Source organism: Chanodichthys erythropterus, chromosome 12 (assembly GCF_024489055.1).
Source record: "Chanodichthys erythropterus isolate Z2021 chromosome 12, ASM2448905v1, whole genome shotgun sequence".
Taxonomy (NCBI): Eukaryota; Metazoa; Chordata; class Actinopteri; order Cypriniformes; family Xenocyprididae; genus Chanodichthys; species Chanodichthys erythropterus.
The window spans coordinates 31,805,154-31,820,044 of record NC_090232.1 but is presented as its reverse complement, the minus strand read 5'-3'; the positions used below and the strand labels follow the sequence as shown (position 1 = coordinate 31,820,044).

Genomic DNA, 14,891 nt, shown 5'->3' with positions numbered 1-14,891 from the left:
TGCTAACTGTTCTTCTAAACTACAGGGATGCTATGTAGTTACATGTTTTAGCTAATTTTAGCACTGAATCTCTGAGGTAATGGCCAACTCAGAGGGCTAATTCATCATGAGTTCCCTTGAGAATCTCCACTGTAGTGGTGGGCGATATGATTCTTATTTCACGATATGAGAAATTTTATTTTTACGATCATATATATCACAATATAGTTATTTTGTGTTATTTTATCTAATTTCTGTTACTTAAAATAAGAAAAAAGAAGCAAATTACAAACTACGACAAATACAATAAAAAAAATAAAACAAATTAAGTTTTTCATGTACATGTCAGTCACGTTCAGGTTGTTTTGGTTTTCATGGACATTCAGTTTGTTTTCATTCATCACGTTCCTTTATTCTAGTTTCCCACCACTCATCAGTTTCCATGGACACTAACACTCATCATCACAGCTGTTCTTCTTTTAGTTCATCATCACTGTGTATTTAAGTTCCTGCCTGTGTTCTGCCAAAGTCCCTTTAAGACAAGTCATTTCGCTCGGCGGCCATCTTTGAAATGCCTCTCGGGCATCCATGCAGCTCCTATCTCTTTGAATGGGGAAACATCAAATTCTCTGTTTGCCAAGCTTTCAATTCATATTTGAAATTACCAAAGAATTCTGACAACAACTGTCTCAATTTTTTTTCCAAACGCTCGAATCATGACAAAAAAAAAACTATTTTTTAGGCTGGATCAAGCTAATGCAGACCTAAATGCTCTTGTGCATCATTTCGGAGGCTATTTCTATAGAAACCAGTGCTTCTAACGGCCGCTGCAGTGACGCGATGACTTTATCAACTGGCGATTGCCTCTTATTTTGAAGGCGGGACTTATTCTGCCATATTGCGCGTTACACTTTCTCCCATTCAAAATAATATGAGTAACATGTCTTGTGTTATTCTATAGTCTTTGGTTCTGCTTAGTCGTCCAGTATCGCTTGTGTTTAGACACGCTGTTTCACATGTTGGCTTCTGTTTGGATTATTTTAATAAAGTTTTACTATCATTATCATCATCATCTTCATTGGATGTTAGCGTTACAGTACAATAGCTTTATGTATGTAGAATAAATAGTACAGAAATGTAATAATCAAATGTAAAAATATATATAAGATCATTTAGTTTCTTTACTTTTAGTTTTAATGATGATGACTGTATATTGAGCGTCTGCGACTTACTTTTGCTTTCATTTACAGCAGTTTGCTGAGGAAATACTCAGCTGCGGCGATGCAAGCTGCAATAGCACTGTCATATCTGGCTCTAACACGCTTATATTTAAATATGTGGTTTCAACAACCAGATGCATTTAGACTTGTCTAGTTTCATCTGGAATGCATCCCAGACCACCTCCTGAAACGATTTGAATGATCAGATTTGAATCCGTCTCAAATGCATTTCAAGGGCATTTAGAAACGTTTTAGAAACGTAGACAAACGTTTTTTTTTTTTTCACGATCAGATAGCTGTCCGATCAGAGAAAATGCTTGAAGTGATCAGTTGTAAATAGGCCCTTAGTTTCTCTTTTGTTTGATTCACTTTAATGACACAGAGCTGCTGTCACTTTAAGACCAAATGCATTGATCCACATCAGGTTCCACATATTACACATCAGGTTTACACCCAACCGTTTACTTTCATTTGAGACATAACTGGCCGTGTTTGCATGAATACTCCATGCGATGGTCATTCTGACATAATTGCATGTGTATTCAACCATTTAAGCACAACAAGACGTGAAAGACAACTGAATTCGCAATCACATGCTGAAAGTCACATCTTTCTGTGCATGTGTTTATGCTGTGTCAGTCTGCTTTTTCACTGCTTATTGTGCTTAACACTTTTTAACATCGAGTACATCCCAAATTTGTTATTTTCTTCTGAGAGAGGCAGCTTTCTTTGTGCACACTTTGGCATTTGCTGTTATCTGCTATGTTATAGCAAGCCTGCAGTGTGTCAAATGGCCCGAGTATATTCACTGCCACTTTCTGCAATTGTCCATCTGGCAGCGGCACCAGTTTGAGAGAAGCAGGATGTGACTTGACAGTTTTGTCATTGAGCGGACACACGTAGCAGGAACAAAGTATGGTGTGTACGAAGTATGGTTACAGAGGGGCAAGAAGAGCATGCAGCATCAACAGCAGCAGACAGAAAAGCAACATCAACATCATCAACAGGAGCTGGAGCAACAGCATTATCTGCGGCAGAAGCAGGTAAGGGGAAACATGACAGATAATTAGCTCTGTACATGCGATTCATCAGGAAGAAGGCCCTCTGCTGAAACAGTATGACCAAAGAAAAGCAGGCTTCTCGAAGACCAATCGAAGCGCTTTGTCATGAATAGACATGTCATGTCCGTGGATGATAATGTTGTCAACTAATTTTGAAATAATTTTCAACCCCTGACAAGCCAGTCAGGATGATGGTCATCATCTTCTGAAATGCTGCAGGTGCTGAAACCAATCAGTAAGGAACACAACAAAAACGGAACAGTCCTTTGTGAGTATTAAAAACCGTAAGGGCCCCGACTGTCCTCATGCAGCAGCACTTGGTAGTAAGCATTAGACAGGTCGATGGAAGAGAAAACAGTAGAACCTTTTAGGGCAGAGAGTACAGTCAATTATTGTGTGGCAATGGAAAAGGGTCCACGACCAGTGCTTTATTTGGCTCTCTGAGGTCAACGCACATCCTAATTTTACCTGGCTTTTTCTGAGTGACACGCATACAGACATGCCATTGATGAGCTCTATCACCGTAAGTTCTTGCATGTGATTTAATTCAGCACTACGAACAGAGAGTGGCAGACTACAAAGTCATTGGCACACAGATGTGACAGTTTCATCCAGCTTTAAGTGGTGTATAAAGCTTTAAGCACATCAAACTCAGTTCACTCAGCAACAGTGTACTGAAAAACTGGCAAAGGAGAAACAGAGGAAGGGCATTAGGAGGCAGAACTTGATTGTTTTCAATCCTCACATGCAGTGTAGACATTAGGTTCCTCCTCTTGAGTGGTGTCCCATTGTCCACAATGAAGAAAGTAGCAGGAACCGAGTGGCCAAGTAGGGAAACACTCGCTGACAAACATCCAACCACTGGAATTTGTGCTTTTTAATACGTCACAAGCCTAGCTGTGGGTGGTGACAGCACAACATTACTGAAATGGCATGCAGAAGTGCTGTAGGGCAAAACAGGTAGATCAACTGTCATCCACCAAAACAGCCTTTATGGAAGGTGTGACGTCCAGCTACTAAGTTAGCTTTTGGCACAAAGTAGGCTTTTAGAGCATCCTCTGCATCCTTATATGTCATACCCATGTTAGGCAATGAGCAGAAAATCAGCTGTCCCTCCATGCCGAGGCAGTGAAGCAGTACAGCCCCCTGTCTTTAGTCTGGCCAGGTATCCCCTGTAGCATTAATAACTCTTAGATAATTTTAAAAAATCCACAGCCATGTGCTGAACGGCATAGCAGGCTCACTGAGGCAAGGCAGGAAAAAAAACTTTCAAAACACTGCTTCATGAAGCTTCTGAGCTTTATGAATCTTTTGTTTTGAATTAGTGATTCAGATCTCCTATCAAATGGCTAAACTACTGAAATCACGTGACTTTGGCGCTCCGATTCACTGATTCGATTCGTAAAGCTCTGAAGCAGTGTTTTGAAATCAACCCATATAGATATTGTTGAAAATTCTTTGTTATTTTGGCACACAAAAAGTATTCTTGTCTCTTTATAATATTAACATAAAACCACTAACATGAACTGTTTCAAATATGTTTTTAGTACCTTTATGGACCTTGAGAGTTTGAATGGCTTCTTACTGAGCCATCGGATTACATCAACAATATCTAAATTTGTTTGGAAGATGAACAAAGGTCTTACGGCTGTAGAACGACATGAGGGTGAGTAATAAATGACATTTTCATTTTTGGGTAAACTAACCCTTTAAGAACACTTGAAGAGATTTTCACTTTCATGACTTTCTACAATATAAAATTACGCACAGGTACACGTGAAATGTGTGTTTTAAAAATTTAAATGGATATTTCACCCAAAAATGAAAATTCTGTCATAATTTACTCACCCTTTCTGCTGAAAAAAGAAGCTATTTTGATGAATGTCGGTAACCAAACAGTTGATAGGCCCCATTGACTTCCATAGTATTTTTGTTCCCCCAAACTATGGAAGTCAATCGGACCCATCAACTGTTTGGTTACCCATATTCTTCAAAATATCTTCTTTTGTGTTTGGCAGAAGAAAGAAATTCATACAGATTTAGAACAATTTGAGGGTGAGTAAATGATGACAGAATTCTCATTTTTATTCACTCTCCCTTAAAAAAAAAATATAATAGAAGAACTACAATGGTTGTCAGAATCACAAAGCACATCAACCTTGTTCCTTGTGGTGGTTGTAGTCTTCAAAAAAAAAAAAAAAAAAAAAAAAAAAAATCAAAACACCTTGATTTCACAGAAACAATTTCACGTCACACCTCAGGATAAGATAATCACTAATGAAGTAATTGGGACTTTATGCGTTCTTGGCCAATGAACGTCATCATTTTCAAAGGGCGGAAGTGACTGGCTCAAAAAAACAAAGATGGCAGATTTAAAATGACAAAATTAATAGCTATTCTTACTTTACTTGACTAACATGCTGCAGTCTGTCTGTCTTATGAGGAAGGCATGACTAAATTATGAACTGAAGCAAAACAACGCTACTAAGAAACAAAGTGTGTAAACACTGACATCTTCAGTTGGTATCACTAAGTACACTCACCAACACAACCAATACAAATGCCCTACGTATTACCCTTCGTGTTATGGTCTGAATAATGATAAATAAAGTCTGAGAAAAATATATCTGGCCAAACAGAGCTCTGCTGCACTCTGAGAAGTCACACACCTGTGGGTTCACTGCTGATCAGTTTAAAAGGGCTTTATAGCAAGCAATAATGCCACAAAAGATCAGTGCAAGGTGTTCTTTTTCCTAGTGAGTGCCCATTTAGTGCCAATACTGCAAGTTCATAAGCTGTTGCTCACCTTTACACCCTGCCTGCCCTGTACCAAAGAACAGTGGTGTCCATTGTTTCCAGATTTCTCTCATAGAAAAGGGTTTGATTTCCCTGGAGAAAGTTAGTTTGAGTAATACATATATGTGAATTAAAAGTGTCCTGGCATTGAGTCAAAACATGTAGCAGTGACATTACAACACAGCTGGATGAATTAGCATGACTGAATTTGGTTACATTTAGAATAAATGTAGCACATATGGCACAGCAATGCACTAGCATCTTTAAAGTCCTGTGTTCAATTCCCAGGGAACACACATACTGATAAAGTGTATACCTCCTTTATCTTCTTTCTCTTTTTGATAAAAGCATCTAGGGCTGGGCAATAAAACAGTAGACACGATTAACCAGTAGATATTTGTCATTATGAAATTACAGTGGTATATATATATATATATATATATATATAAAAAAAAAGGTACTTATTTAAAGCAAAAATAAACTACTGTGATATATATCGTTATTGTGAAATAAAATTACTCATGTCGTGATATAAGATTTTGGCCATATCTCCCACCCCTATTCAAGATGTATAAATATACATTTTAGAAAGTATACTTGTCATGTTAATTAAAATTCATTAAAATTCACCAAAAAAATTATCTTATTTACTCACCCTCCATCCAAACCTATATGAACATAAAATATAATATTTTGAAGAAATTCAAAAGTTTTTGTTACCATTGATTTCCATTGTACAATGAAACAATTAAACATTTCTTAAAATATTGTCTTTTAAGGTCCACAGAAGAAAGAAAGTTTGGAATGACACAAGTAAACGAGTAAATTATGACAGAATTTTCTTTTTAGGGTGAACTATCCCTTTAAAAGTCATCATTCAGACTCTCTGCAAAAGAAACAGCACAGAACAAAGCGCTATAAAACGCACTAATGATTAAACTGCTGATTGTAAAAACACAGCTTCTTACCCATTGTATACCAAGAGTGAAGTGTGACAATATACTGTCAAAAAACAAACACTAGTAAACAATGAGTTTGTGTCCAAACTGCATGACCTACAGTGGTCAAATATGAAGCTGAATCTGTTGTCAAAGCCTCAGGTAGGTCATTTCTGAAGCTGTATGAATTCATAAAGCAGTCTCAGGCAGATAATCCAGCTTTCCAGCTTGGAGGGGAGTTAATGAGAGAGACTGCGGCTTATCATTCAGCTGTGACGTGGCCAAACAACATTTCGGTGGCTGAATTATGGGCATAATGCCGATCCTATTTAATGTCTGGAACATTATAGACTGCAGCACATTATCTTCCCAGTACTACCCATGCTTTCAGTGAAAAGGGTATAAGATACATCCCTTAATGTCCTACAACACAGTACAATGTTTCTATCCAAAAGTACTTATATATATATATATATATATATATATATATATATAAAAACGGTATTTACACAAAGGTACTTCCATATTCCATCGTCTCGTATGACAATAATCATAATATTATGATGGTACCATGTCCACAATTAAGGATAGTTATTTTTTGTTAGTGTGAACAGAATAAAGGATATATGGGATATGACGTGGCTGAAAAGGTGGCATTTCGTCATTTACTATGCCACTGAAACAGCTTGTTTGAAAAGGTGTGTCCTTATCATTTTCATCTTTCTGGGTGTGATCACAAAAATAACTTGGCATGTCAACATGTCAAACCTGACTGTCTATATACCGTGTGTGGGCTGAGGACCTTAAAAAATAATTTAAATTGATATCTAAATAGATACTGTAGTCAAAAACATGCTGAAACAAAAGATGACCACCGGTTAATATCTCACGGAGCAAAAAGCCTTTTAAAACTATGCAAAATATAGCTAAAAAAAAAGCTATATTTTGACAGAAACAGAGGTTGCTACCACACCCATTTCCCCCCCCTCACACACCCCTAAATACATTCGCAAATCAGAGTGACGTGCATCCTCATACTCACTCTTCGTGCCGTAAGTCGCTGACAGTTCGATCCAGAGAGATCATATCGCTGGCTACCATATTAAAGCCGAATTCCTTGATGCTGGCCTGAACGGCATCTTTGTAGTCAGGTCCGAGCACAAACGGTTTGCTGCCCTCTCCCGGTCCGTCCTGGGCCCCCTGAGGCTCAGGTTCTTTAGGCTCAAAGTTGCCCAGAATCCCTTTCTTCAACACGGGTTCACTATATACATTGGTGTGGGGCTTAAAGGTGACGTATTGCTTCTGGATGACATTCTGCTGGTTCTGAACTTTGAATTCAGGGTTTGGCTTGTCACCATTTTTCTGGCGGATAGACTCCAGATCGACCTCAACTCCTTCAACGTGAGGCCAAGGAACAACTGGCTTGAACTGGTCAGCCATGTCATTATTGGGAAGGTTGGGCTGTACAAGTTTACCTGCATCTCTTCCCGCCTATGAAATGAGACACATTTTTAGTTAGAAGTACATTAACCCTATACTGTATCATATCTACTACAAACCTTCTGCCCTTTGGTTGATAGACTTTTTTTTTAGCAAGTAATTCTCTTGTAATGTCCACCTTCAGGTTGTGCTACACACAATTTCACACTTTTTGCTGTGAAATCTTTAATGATTTTAATAAAGTAAATCTAACAGTAACTTTGATGTTGTTATTAATAATATTTCAAGACAGAGACATTTACTGTAGTCTGCTATATTGTCAAAATCTCTTTGATTTATGAGATCTTTGCTCAGTTTGATCCTCCGAGTAAAATTTAGGTGTTTTTTCCCTCTTCTTGCTACATTATATTGTACTATATGGGCCATAAAAGCCTGATCTATTAAAAATCATACAAAACATAGGTTCTAAAAACTATTATTTCAAATGTCAAGTTTACATATGTAAAGACAAGCAGTTTCAAGTAAACATTTACATAAGCACCCATTAGGCAAAAGACAACCTAAGGTGAAATGAGTAAACAAAGACGAAACTCTTTACAAATAGTGTGTCCTCGGTTTAAAAGTAGTGTGTAAATAAATCCGTGTGAATTTAATACCACAGTGACAAGCCAAGCTAAACCAGACTGCTGTTACAGCCGGAGACAGAGAGCTGTCAAGTGTGCCACGTGTCACTAGCATTCCCACAATCCATGTACACTTATTTATCTCGAGATCAAGGATATCGACCACCTATTCAGTCTCAATGACCCCATTAGTCCATAATCAGTACTGATACAACAAACCATCTAGACTGGTCACCAAAAATAAACATTTTACATCAGTTTTTATATAAAATAACTGATTTTAAATTAATAATGCGTGTCTCAAATAAGCAACCAGTATCTACAGTAACGACCTTCCGGGTTTTCCCTGAATTTGCTGCTACTTATGGGGATGTAACGTAGACAGCGACATTTACGTTAGCTCTCTATGCTAGTAGCTGACAGCCATATCAGCGTTTTAAGCTTAATTTGAATGGTAATACATATTTAAATACATATCAAGATAAATAAAAACGTCCTGTGTCTGACAAAATTCATCGGTCAGTTCTTGCTGCTCATCTCCATGACAACCGCAGCAGTTAGCATGCTAATCATCATGCTAGCCGACCCTCCTGAATACTAAAACATGGTGAAATTAACAGCACACACAGCTAAAACACTCACGTCTCGAGATAACGAGCCACCATAAAAGTGATACTTTACCATTACGCCAGCAAACGGGTTATCGTCGCCTGCCTTCGGTGTCAGGGAAGACCAAAGCAAAACCAGCCCCAAAAATGTGCCGATAACCAGTAAACTTCGAAGGATGAATCCAACCTTTAACCTCATTTTGGAAAAATCAGCTGAAAAAATAATAAGAAAGAAAAAAAAGGGGGATCTAGCACAAATAAATAAACACTCTGCAGCCTGTATGGACACATCGAGTCCCTCCCTCCCTCTCACTCTCTTTTTCTTTCTCCCTCTCTCTCTCCTCTGCTCTCTTATTCAGTTAAACTCCCACACTGTCCTCTATGATTCAGTCACGAAAAAAAGAGTCATACAAAAAGGCAGCAGTCGTGTGTGTGTGTGCGTGCGCGCGCCACGCAGCCATGAGGTCTGAACACACACGGATATGTGAATGAACACACACGGACGTGCGGCATGATTGATAGGAAATAAAATGCCCGTCGAGACTTGCGGGGCGGAGACTTCCACATATGTTGCAGTCATAGGGATTTACACGCATAACTATTGCAAAACCCTTCTCACTTTGTGCCACGCACACATAGGCCTAACTAGGATTAGTTCACTTCTGAATGAGATTTTCCTGATAATTTACTCACCCCCATGTCTTCCAAGATGTTCATGTCTTTCTTTCTTCAGCTGAAAAGAAATTAAGGTTTTTGATGAAAACATTCCAGGACTATTCTCCTTATAGTGGACTTCAATGGCCTCCACATGGTTGAAGGTCAAAATTACAGTTTCAGTGCAGCTTCAAAGGGCTTTAAACAATACCAGATGAGGAATAAGGGTCTTATCTAGAGAAACGATCGGTCATTTTCGAAAAAAAAAAAAAACAAAAACAAAAAAACAACTGGATATGCTTTATAAACACAAATGATCGCCTTGTACATGGTTCCGCTTTCCGTATTGTTCAAAAAGCTTACGCTGTATGTCCTACGCCTTCCCTATTCTACTTAAGGAAAAAAAAACGGAACTGGCTCCGTGTTTGTTCTGATCCTTTAAGGCTCAGAGATCAGTATTGAAATCAATCTCTTGATCATTTCTTATTTTTAAGGAATATTGCAGTATTTAGGCCTATTATAAATTATTTTTTTATTCATGTGCCCTCATAATCCTTAATCAAAATAACTTCCCCTCCCTCATGGAACCACATCTGATGACTTGTAAACTGGTGCAAATGCGGGACAACCTGTCACCAGAGATGGGCTTCATGCAAAAACTTAAAAACGCTGCATTCCAAGGTAGGAAGGCATCAAGGCACATCTGAATCCAATGCTAGTGTAAAAGTTAAAAGTTTAGCACATTATTAAAAGAGGAAAGCTGAAGTTGTATTTGAATATGCGAATGTTAATTCAGCAGTATCTGTTCTGTGTTAAAGTGGAAGTTGTTTGTCTGGACTGAGATAGAACAGGAAGCTTTCGATTCTTTGCTACATGCACTTACCAATGCTCCAATTCTTTGCTACCCAGACTTTATGAAGGAGTTTTTGCTCTTCACTAATGCTTCCAACACAGCTATTGGATGTGTCCCAGATGAATGCTGATGACGAAGAAAGTGTCATCGCTTATGGCAGTTACATTCTGACACCTACTGAAAAACAATGGTCAATTATCCTGTTATCCTGACCTTTATTTGATCAATTTTTGAAGGCAGCATAGATGTATCCTTGGCCGCCTTTGATATCCCACAATCCTCAGCTTTCCAGAAAAAGAAAGATGGCATCTGATAGTTGTGATTGGTGGTCCGTTTGTGTGTAAATGTATGTTTTTGACCAGTGTTTTCCACCTCTGATGTCATTTCTACCAAGAAATTACTATTATAGTAATTAAATTCACTTTATCACGAAAGTTTGCTCTATTTTACGGAAGAGGATTAGGGCGCCAAGCAATAAAAAAAAAATTTAAACCATCTCGAGTTTTTTTCGAAATAAAATGTTGAGAATAAACTTGTTAAATTTCGAGAAAAAAGTCAAGATAAAATGTTGAGAATAAAGTCATTAAATTATGAGGATAAAGTCATTAAATTACGAGAAAAAAGTTGTTAAATTAAGGGAACAAATTCGTAACTTAACGAATTCGTTCTCGTAATTTAACGACTTTTTTCTCATAATTTAATGACTTTATTCTCAACATTTTATCTTGACTTTTTTCTCGAAATTTAAAGGGTTTTTTCCTCGTAATTTAACAAGTTTATTCTCAACATTTTATCTCAACTTTTTTCTCGAAATTTAACGAGTTTTTTCTTGAAATTTAACAACTTTAATCTCGAGATGGTTTTATTTTTTTTATTATTGCTTGTCCCTAATCCTCTTCCGTACTATTTTGCTATAATCATTAAACTTATACACTGCCCCTGAACACTGTGCAAACGCTGCCTCTAAAGTCATTGCCTATAAGGCAGCAATGCAACAAGTCAGCTGCCTAAGGGTGCTTCTCAATTCTAATTTGTGCATTCTCGTTTCCTTTCCTCACATCTCAGCTCCACCCCCTGTGAACCACAGCATCAGCAAGCATTACAAGCTAAGATTGCAGACTTGCCTTCGAGTGGCTTTGCTGTCACTCACATAGTTTACAGTTTACATGACTGGCGCGAACAGGACTAGCAATTCCATCACAAAGGAAGAAAAACAAAGAATATGCAACTTTTTTGCACTTTTGAGTCTTGACCCATATACAGTAACTGCTACAGTATTTCAATCACTAAAAACAATGAGACATTCTAAAAAAAAGTTTAACGTGAAAACACTTTACTAAAATGTGAAATGCTTACTAAAAGTGATATTAACAGATTAACATCTTATTGATGATGCATAGAGACAAGCAGATGAGCCCAGAATATGAACGCAACATGTCTAATGGTTAATTGTTTTCTTTATAATTGTTTTCTGAAAAACACTTAAATGATTAGTTCACTTTCAAATAAAATTATCCTGATAATTTATTCAGTCAAAAAGAAATTAACGTTTTTGATGAAAACATTCCAGGATTATTCTCCTTATAGTGGACTTCAATGGCCTCCAAACGGTTGAAGGTCAAAATTACCGTTTCAGTGCAGCTTCAAAGGGCTCCAGTTATTTCAAGTCAATCTTTAGGCTTCTCCATGTTTTTAATACATTGCCCATTTTGTGTGTTTATATTTATTATTTTACTTATATATATATATATATATATATATATATATATATATATATATATATATATATATATATATATATATAATATATATAATTTGTACAATGTATTTAAATACATATTGTAAATACACAGGTGTTTTGATAACTCAACAATTTATTTTTATCTATTTGCATAGGATTAACAATTCAGCTGTGTCATTTGGAATTATAAAAGAGATTTAGATTGGTGGCCATAACTAAAAAAAAATGAAACATTCTAATTAAAGTGGAACTGTGAACAGTTCATAAGAAAACAATTGGCAGAATAAATACTTAAAGTATATTTTTCTTTTTTGGGATAGTTCACACAGAAATATAAATTATGTCAAACCTGTATGAATTTCTTCTATATGAAACATAGGCTAACAGAAAATCAATCATAAACCTATCAATCAATGTCAATGGTGACCAAAACTGTTTGGTTACTAACATTCTTCAAAACATCTTTTGTGTTAACCTAAAAAAATAAGTCATACAGGATTGGAACAACACGATGATGACTAAATGAAGAATTTCAATTTTTGGGTGAACTATCCCGTTAAAGGATTAGTTCACTTTCAAATTACATTTTCCTGATAATTTACTCACCCCCATGTCCAAGATGTCCATGTCCTTCTCTCTTCAGTCGAAAAGAAATCAAATTTTTTGATAAAAACATTCCAGGATTTTTCTCCATATAGTGGACTTCAATGGCCTCCAAACGGTTGAAGGTCAAAATTACAGTTTCAGTGCAGCTTCAAAGGGCTTTAAACGATACCAGACGAGGAATAAGGGTCTTATCTAGCGAAACCATCACTCATTTTCAAAAAAAAAAAAAAAAGTATTCATCTTAACCATAAATGCTCATCATGAACTAGCTCTCTTCTTCTTCTCTATTAGAATTCTGGCAGTGTAAACACTGCTAAGTGTATTACTGACCTCCACAGGTCAAAGTTTGAACTAATTGTAATATACTTGCACTAGCATATTATATATGACAATTTAGTTCAAACTTTGACCTGAAGAGGGCAGTGATACACTTAGCAGTGTTTACACTGCCAGAATTCTAATAGAGTGCCCCAGGGATGACGCGTTTTTGTAGGCAAAACCCGGAAGCGAGTTAGCATTTTAGGACTTCCGGTTCCAACGCCATAAAGTCTATGGGTTTTTTGAATGTGTTTTTGCTAAATCGCCTGAAATAAGGTCTGTGGTTAACAAAGCCTCTAAATACTTTCACGTTTTGATCTATGACATAAAACACACCAGTTATAACCCACTTGTGATTTTATAAACTTTTACTGTGTCTTAAAATCGGCAGTTGCTAACAAATTGCTAAAAGGGACTTCTTCCTTTGGCGGGGACTTTAGACGTCATCATGACAAACAGGACATTTGGACTGCATTTCTCATGAAAAAGTGGATAAGTACTCATACACGACGCAGATCATAATCAGTGAGCATGTTTTTAAATAGAGTTGTTTTCTAAATAAAGTTTGAGGACGCTTGATGGTGATGACGTTGATCCGTGACCATGGTGTGCTGTAGTCCGTTTATAGCCTACTGTTAGCTTTTTATATCTGACGACTTTATTTAGGCTTCAAAATCTATAAATGTTGTGTTAACTTGTAAAGATTATCTTGATAGACAAAATGTGTAAGTGTCATAATAACCCTTTGTTAAACACAGAGCTTATTTTCTGCGATTTTCTAAAAGTCTATGGGAAAAATGAATAGGCTTTCAGTCGAGGGAACCCGTGCCCCGCTAACTTCCGGGTTGGCCTACAAAAACGCGTCATCCCTGGGGCACTCTATAGAGAAGAAGAAGAAGAAGAAGAGCTAGTTCAAGATGAACATTTATGGTTAAAATGAATAAAATGTAATTTTTTTTTTTTTTTTTTGAAAATGAGCGATGGTTTCGCTAGATAAGACCCTTATTCCTCGTCTGGGATTGTGTAGAACTTTTTGAAGCTGCACTGAAACTATAATTTTGACCTTCAACCGTTTGGGCTCCATTGAAGTCCACTATAAGGAGGAAAATCCTGGAATGTTTTCATCAAAAAACTTAATTTATTTTCGACTGAAGAAAGACAGACATGAACATCTTGGATGACGTGGGGGTGAGTAAATTATCAGGAAATTTTAATTTGAAAGTGAACTAATGCTTTAAGTAGCCTATTCTCTCATTCAGATCATTCTGTCTTTTGCCAGTTCCTTGTTCTTCCAAGTGATGCTCTTAGTTGTAGTAATCATTTTGAATCAGGAGATGGCGCCAAATCATCACTTACATCTATTTGTTTTTTTTTGTTTTGGGAACTGTCTGACAATGTTTTGAAAAGAATACTTTAAAATAAGAAAAATATATACACTATTTATAGAAAAAAAGGACATCTTCCACAATGTAGATAATATTTTTGAATGTATTATTCTACAATATTTAAAATGTAGGCCCTATCATGGGCGTAGCACATTATAAACATTTAAAACAGACATGGCCTTTTGTTTAAAACGATAAACTTTGTTTAAAATCTGTTGTGTTTAATTATTATTATGGAAACCAGAGACAGTGCACTGAGACACACCTCCTGAAACGTTGACTGTTAAACCGGGATATCTTGTAATCCTATCCTACTATCCTCGATTTGTAAGACAATTGTCTGTCATATTAGGGCGTTTTCCAGTTTCACTCTGACAGCCTTAAACTATTTGAGTTTGAGTTGCAGTTATTAAAATACAACATCTGTCATTCATGCTGTGTACTATTATGAAAGTGGGAGTGTCCATTGTTTATTGTTGCTCTGAATACATTACAAACCACGGTTAAAGAAGGTTTGGCTGGTTTGAAATGACCTGTTTACACCTGGTTGCTTGTGTTTTTACAGATCGGCAGGCCCGGATCCTGGCAGCTATAGAAGGGTGGGCTGGCAGATATACTGGATGGGCGTTTTTTTATTTTATTTTTTTTTTATAGATAGATAGATAGATA

At 36.8% G+C, this 14,891-nt stretch overlaps 1 protein-coding gene and 1 long non-coding RNA gene across 3 annotated transcripts in view; one reads left to right on the top strand and one right to left on the bottom strand.

The window, feature by feature from the left end:
- The window catches only part of galnt7 (UDP-N-acetyl-alpha-D-galactosamine: polypeptide N-acetylgalactosaminyltransferase 7), a 25,429-nt gene extending 16,242 nt beyond the window's left edge, over positions 1–9,187 (bottom strand). Inside the window, exons 1-2 of one of the 2 annotated variants that reach the window (XM_067405163.1) lie at positions 8,739–9,187; positions 7,037–7,485 (exon numbers count right to left, since the gene is read on the bottom strand). In XM_067405163.1, coding sequence (XP_067261264.1) covers positions 7,037–7,485; positions 8,739–8,864 — 575 coding nt within the window. In that variant the 5' untranslated portion in view covers positions 8,865–9,187. The remainder of the gene's footprint in view (positions 1–7,036; positions 7,486–8,738) is intronic. The other variant, XM_067405161.1, reaches the window with a different exon arrangement.
- On the top strand, positions 2,105–14,891 carry LOC137033077 (uncharacterized). Its single transcript, XR_010896804.1, has 3 exons — positions 2,105–2,242; positions 3,808–3,926; positions 14,788–14,891. It is a non-coding gene; the product is annotated as an uncharacterized lncRNA (long non-coding RNA).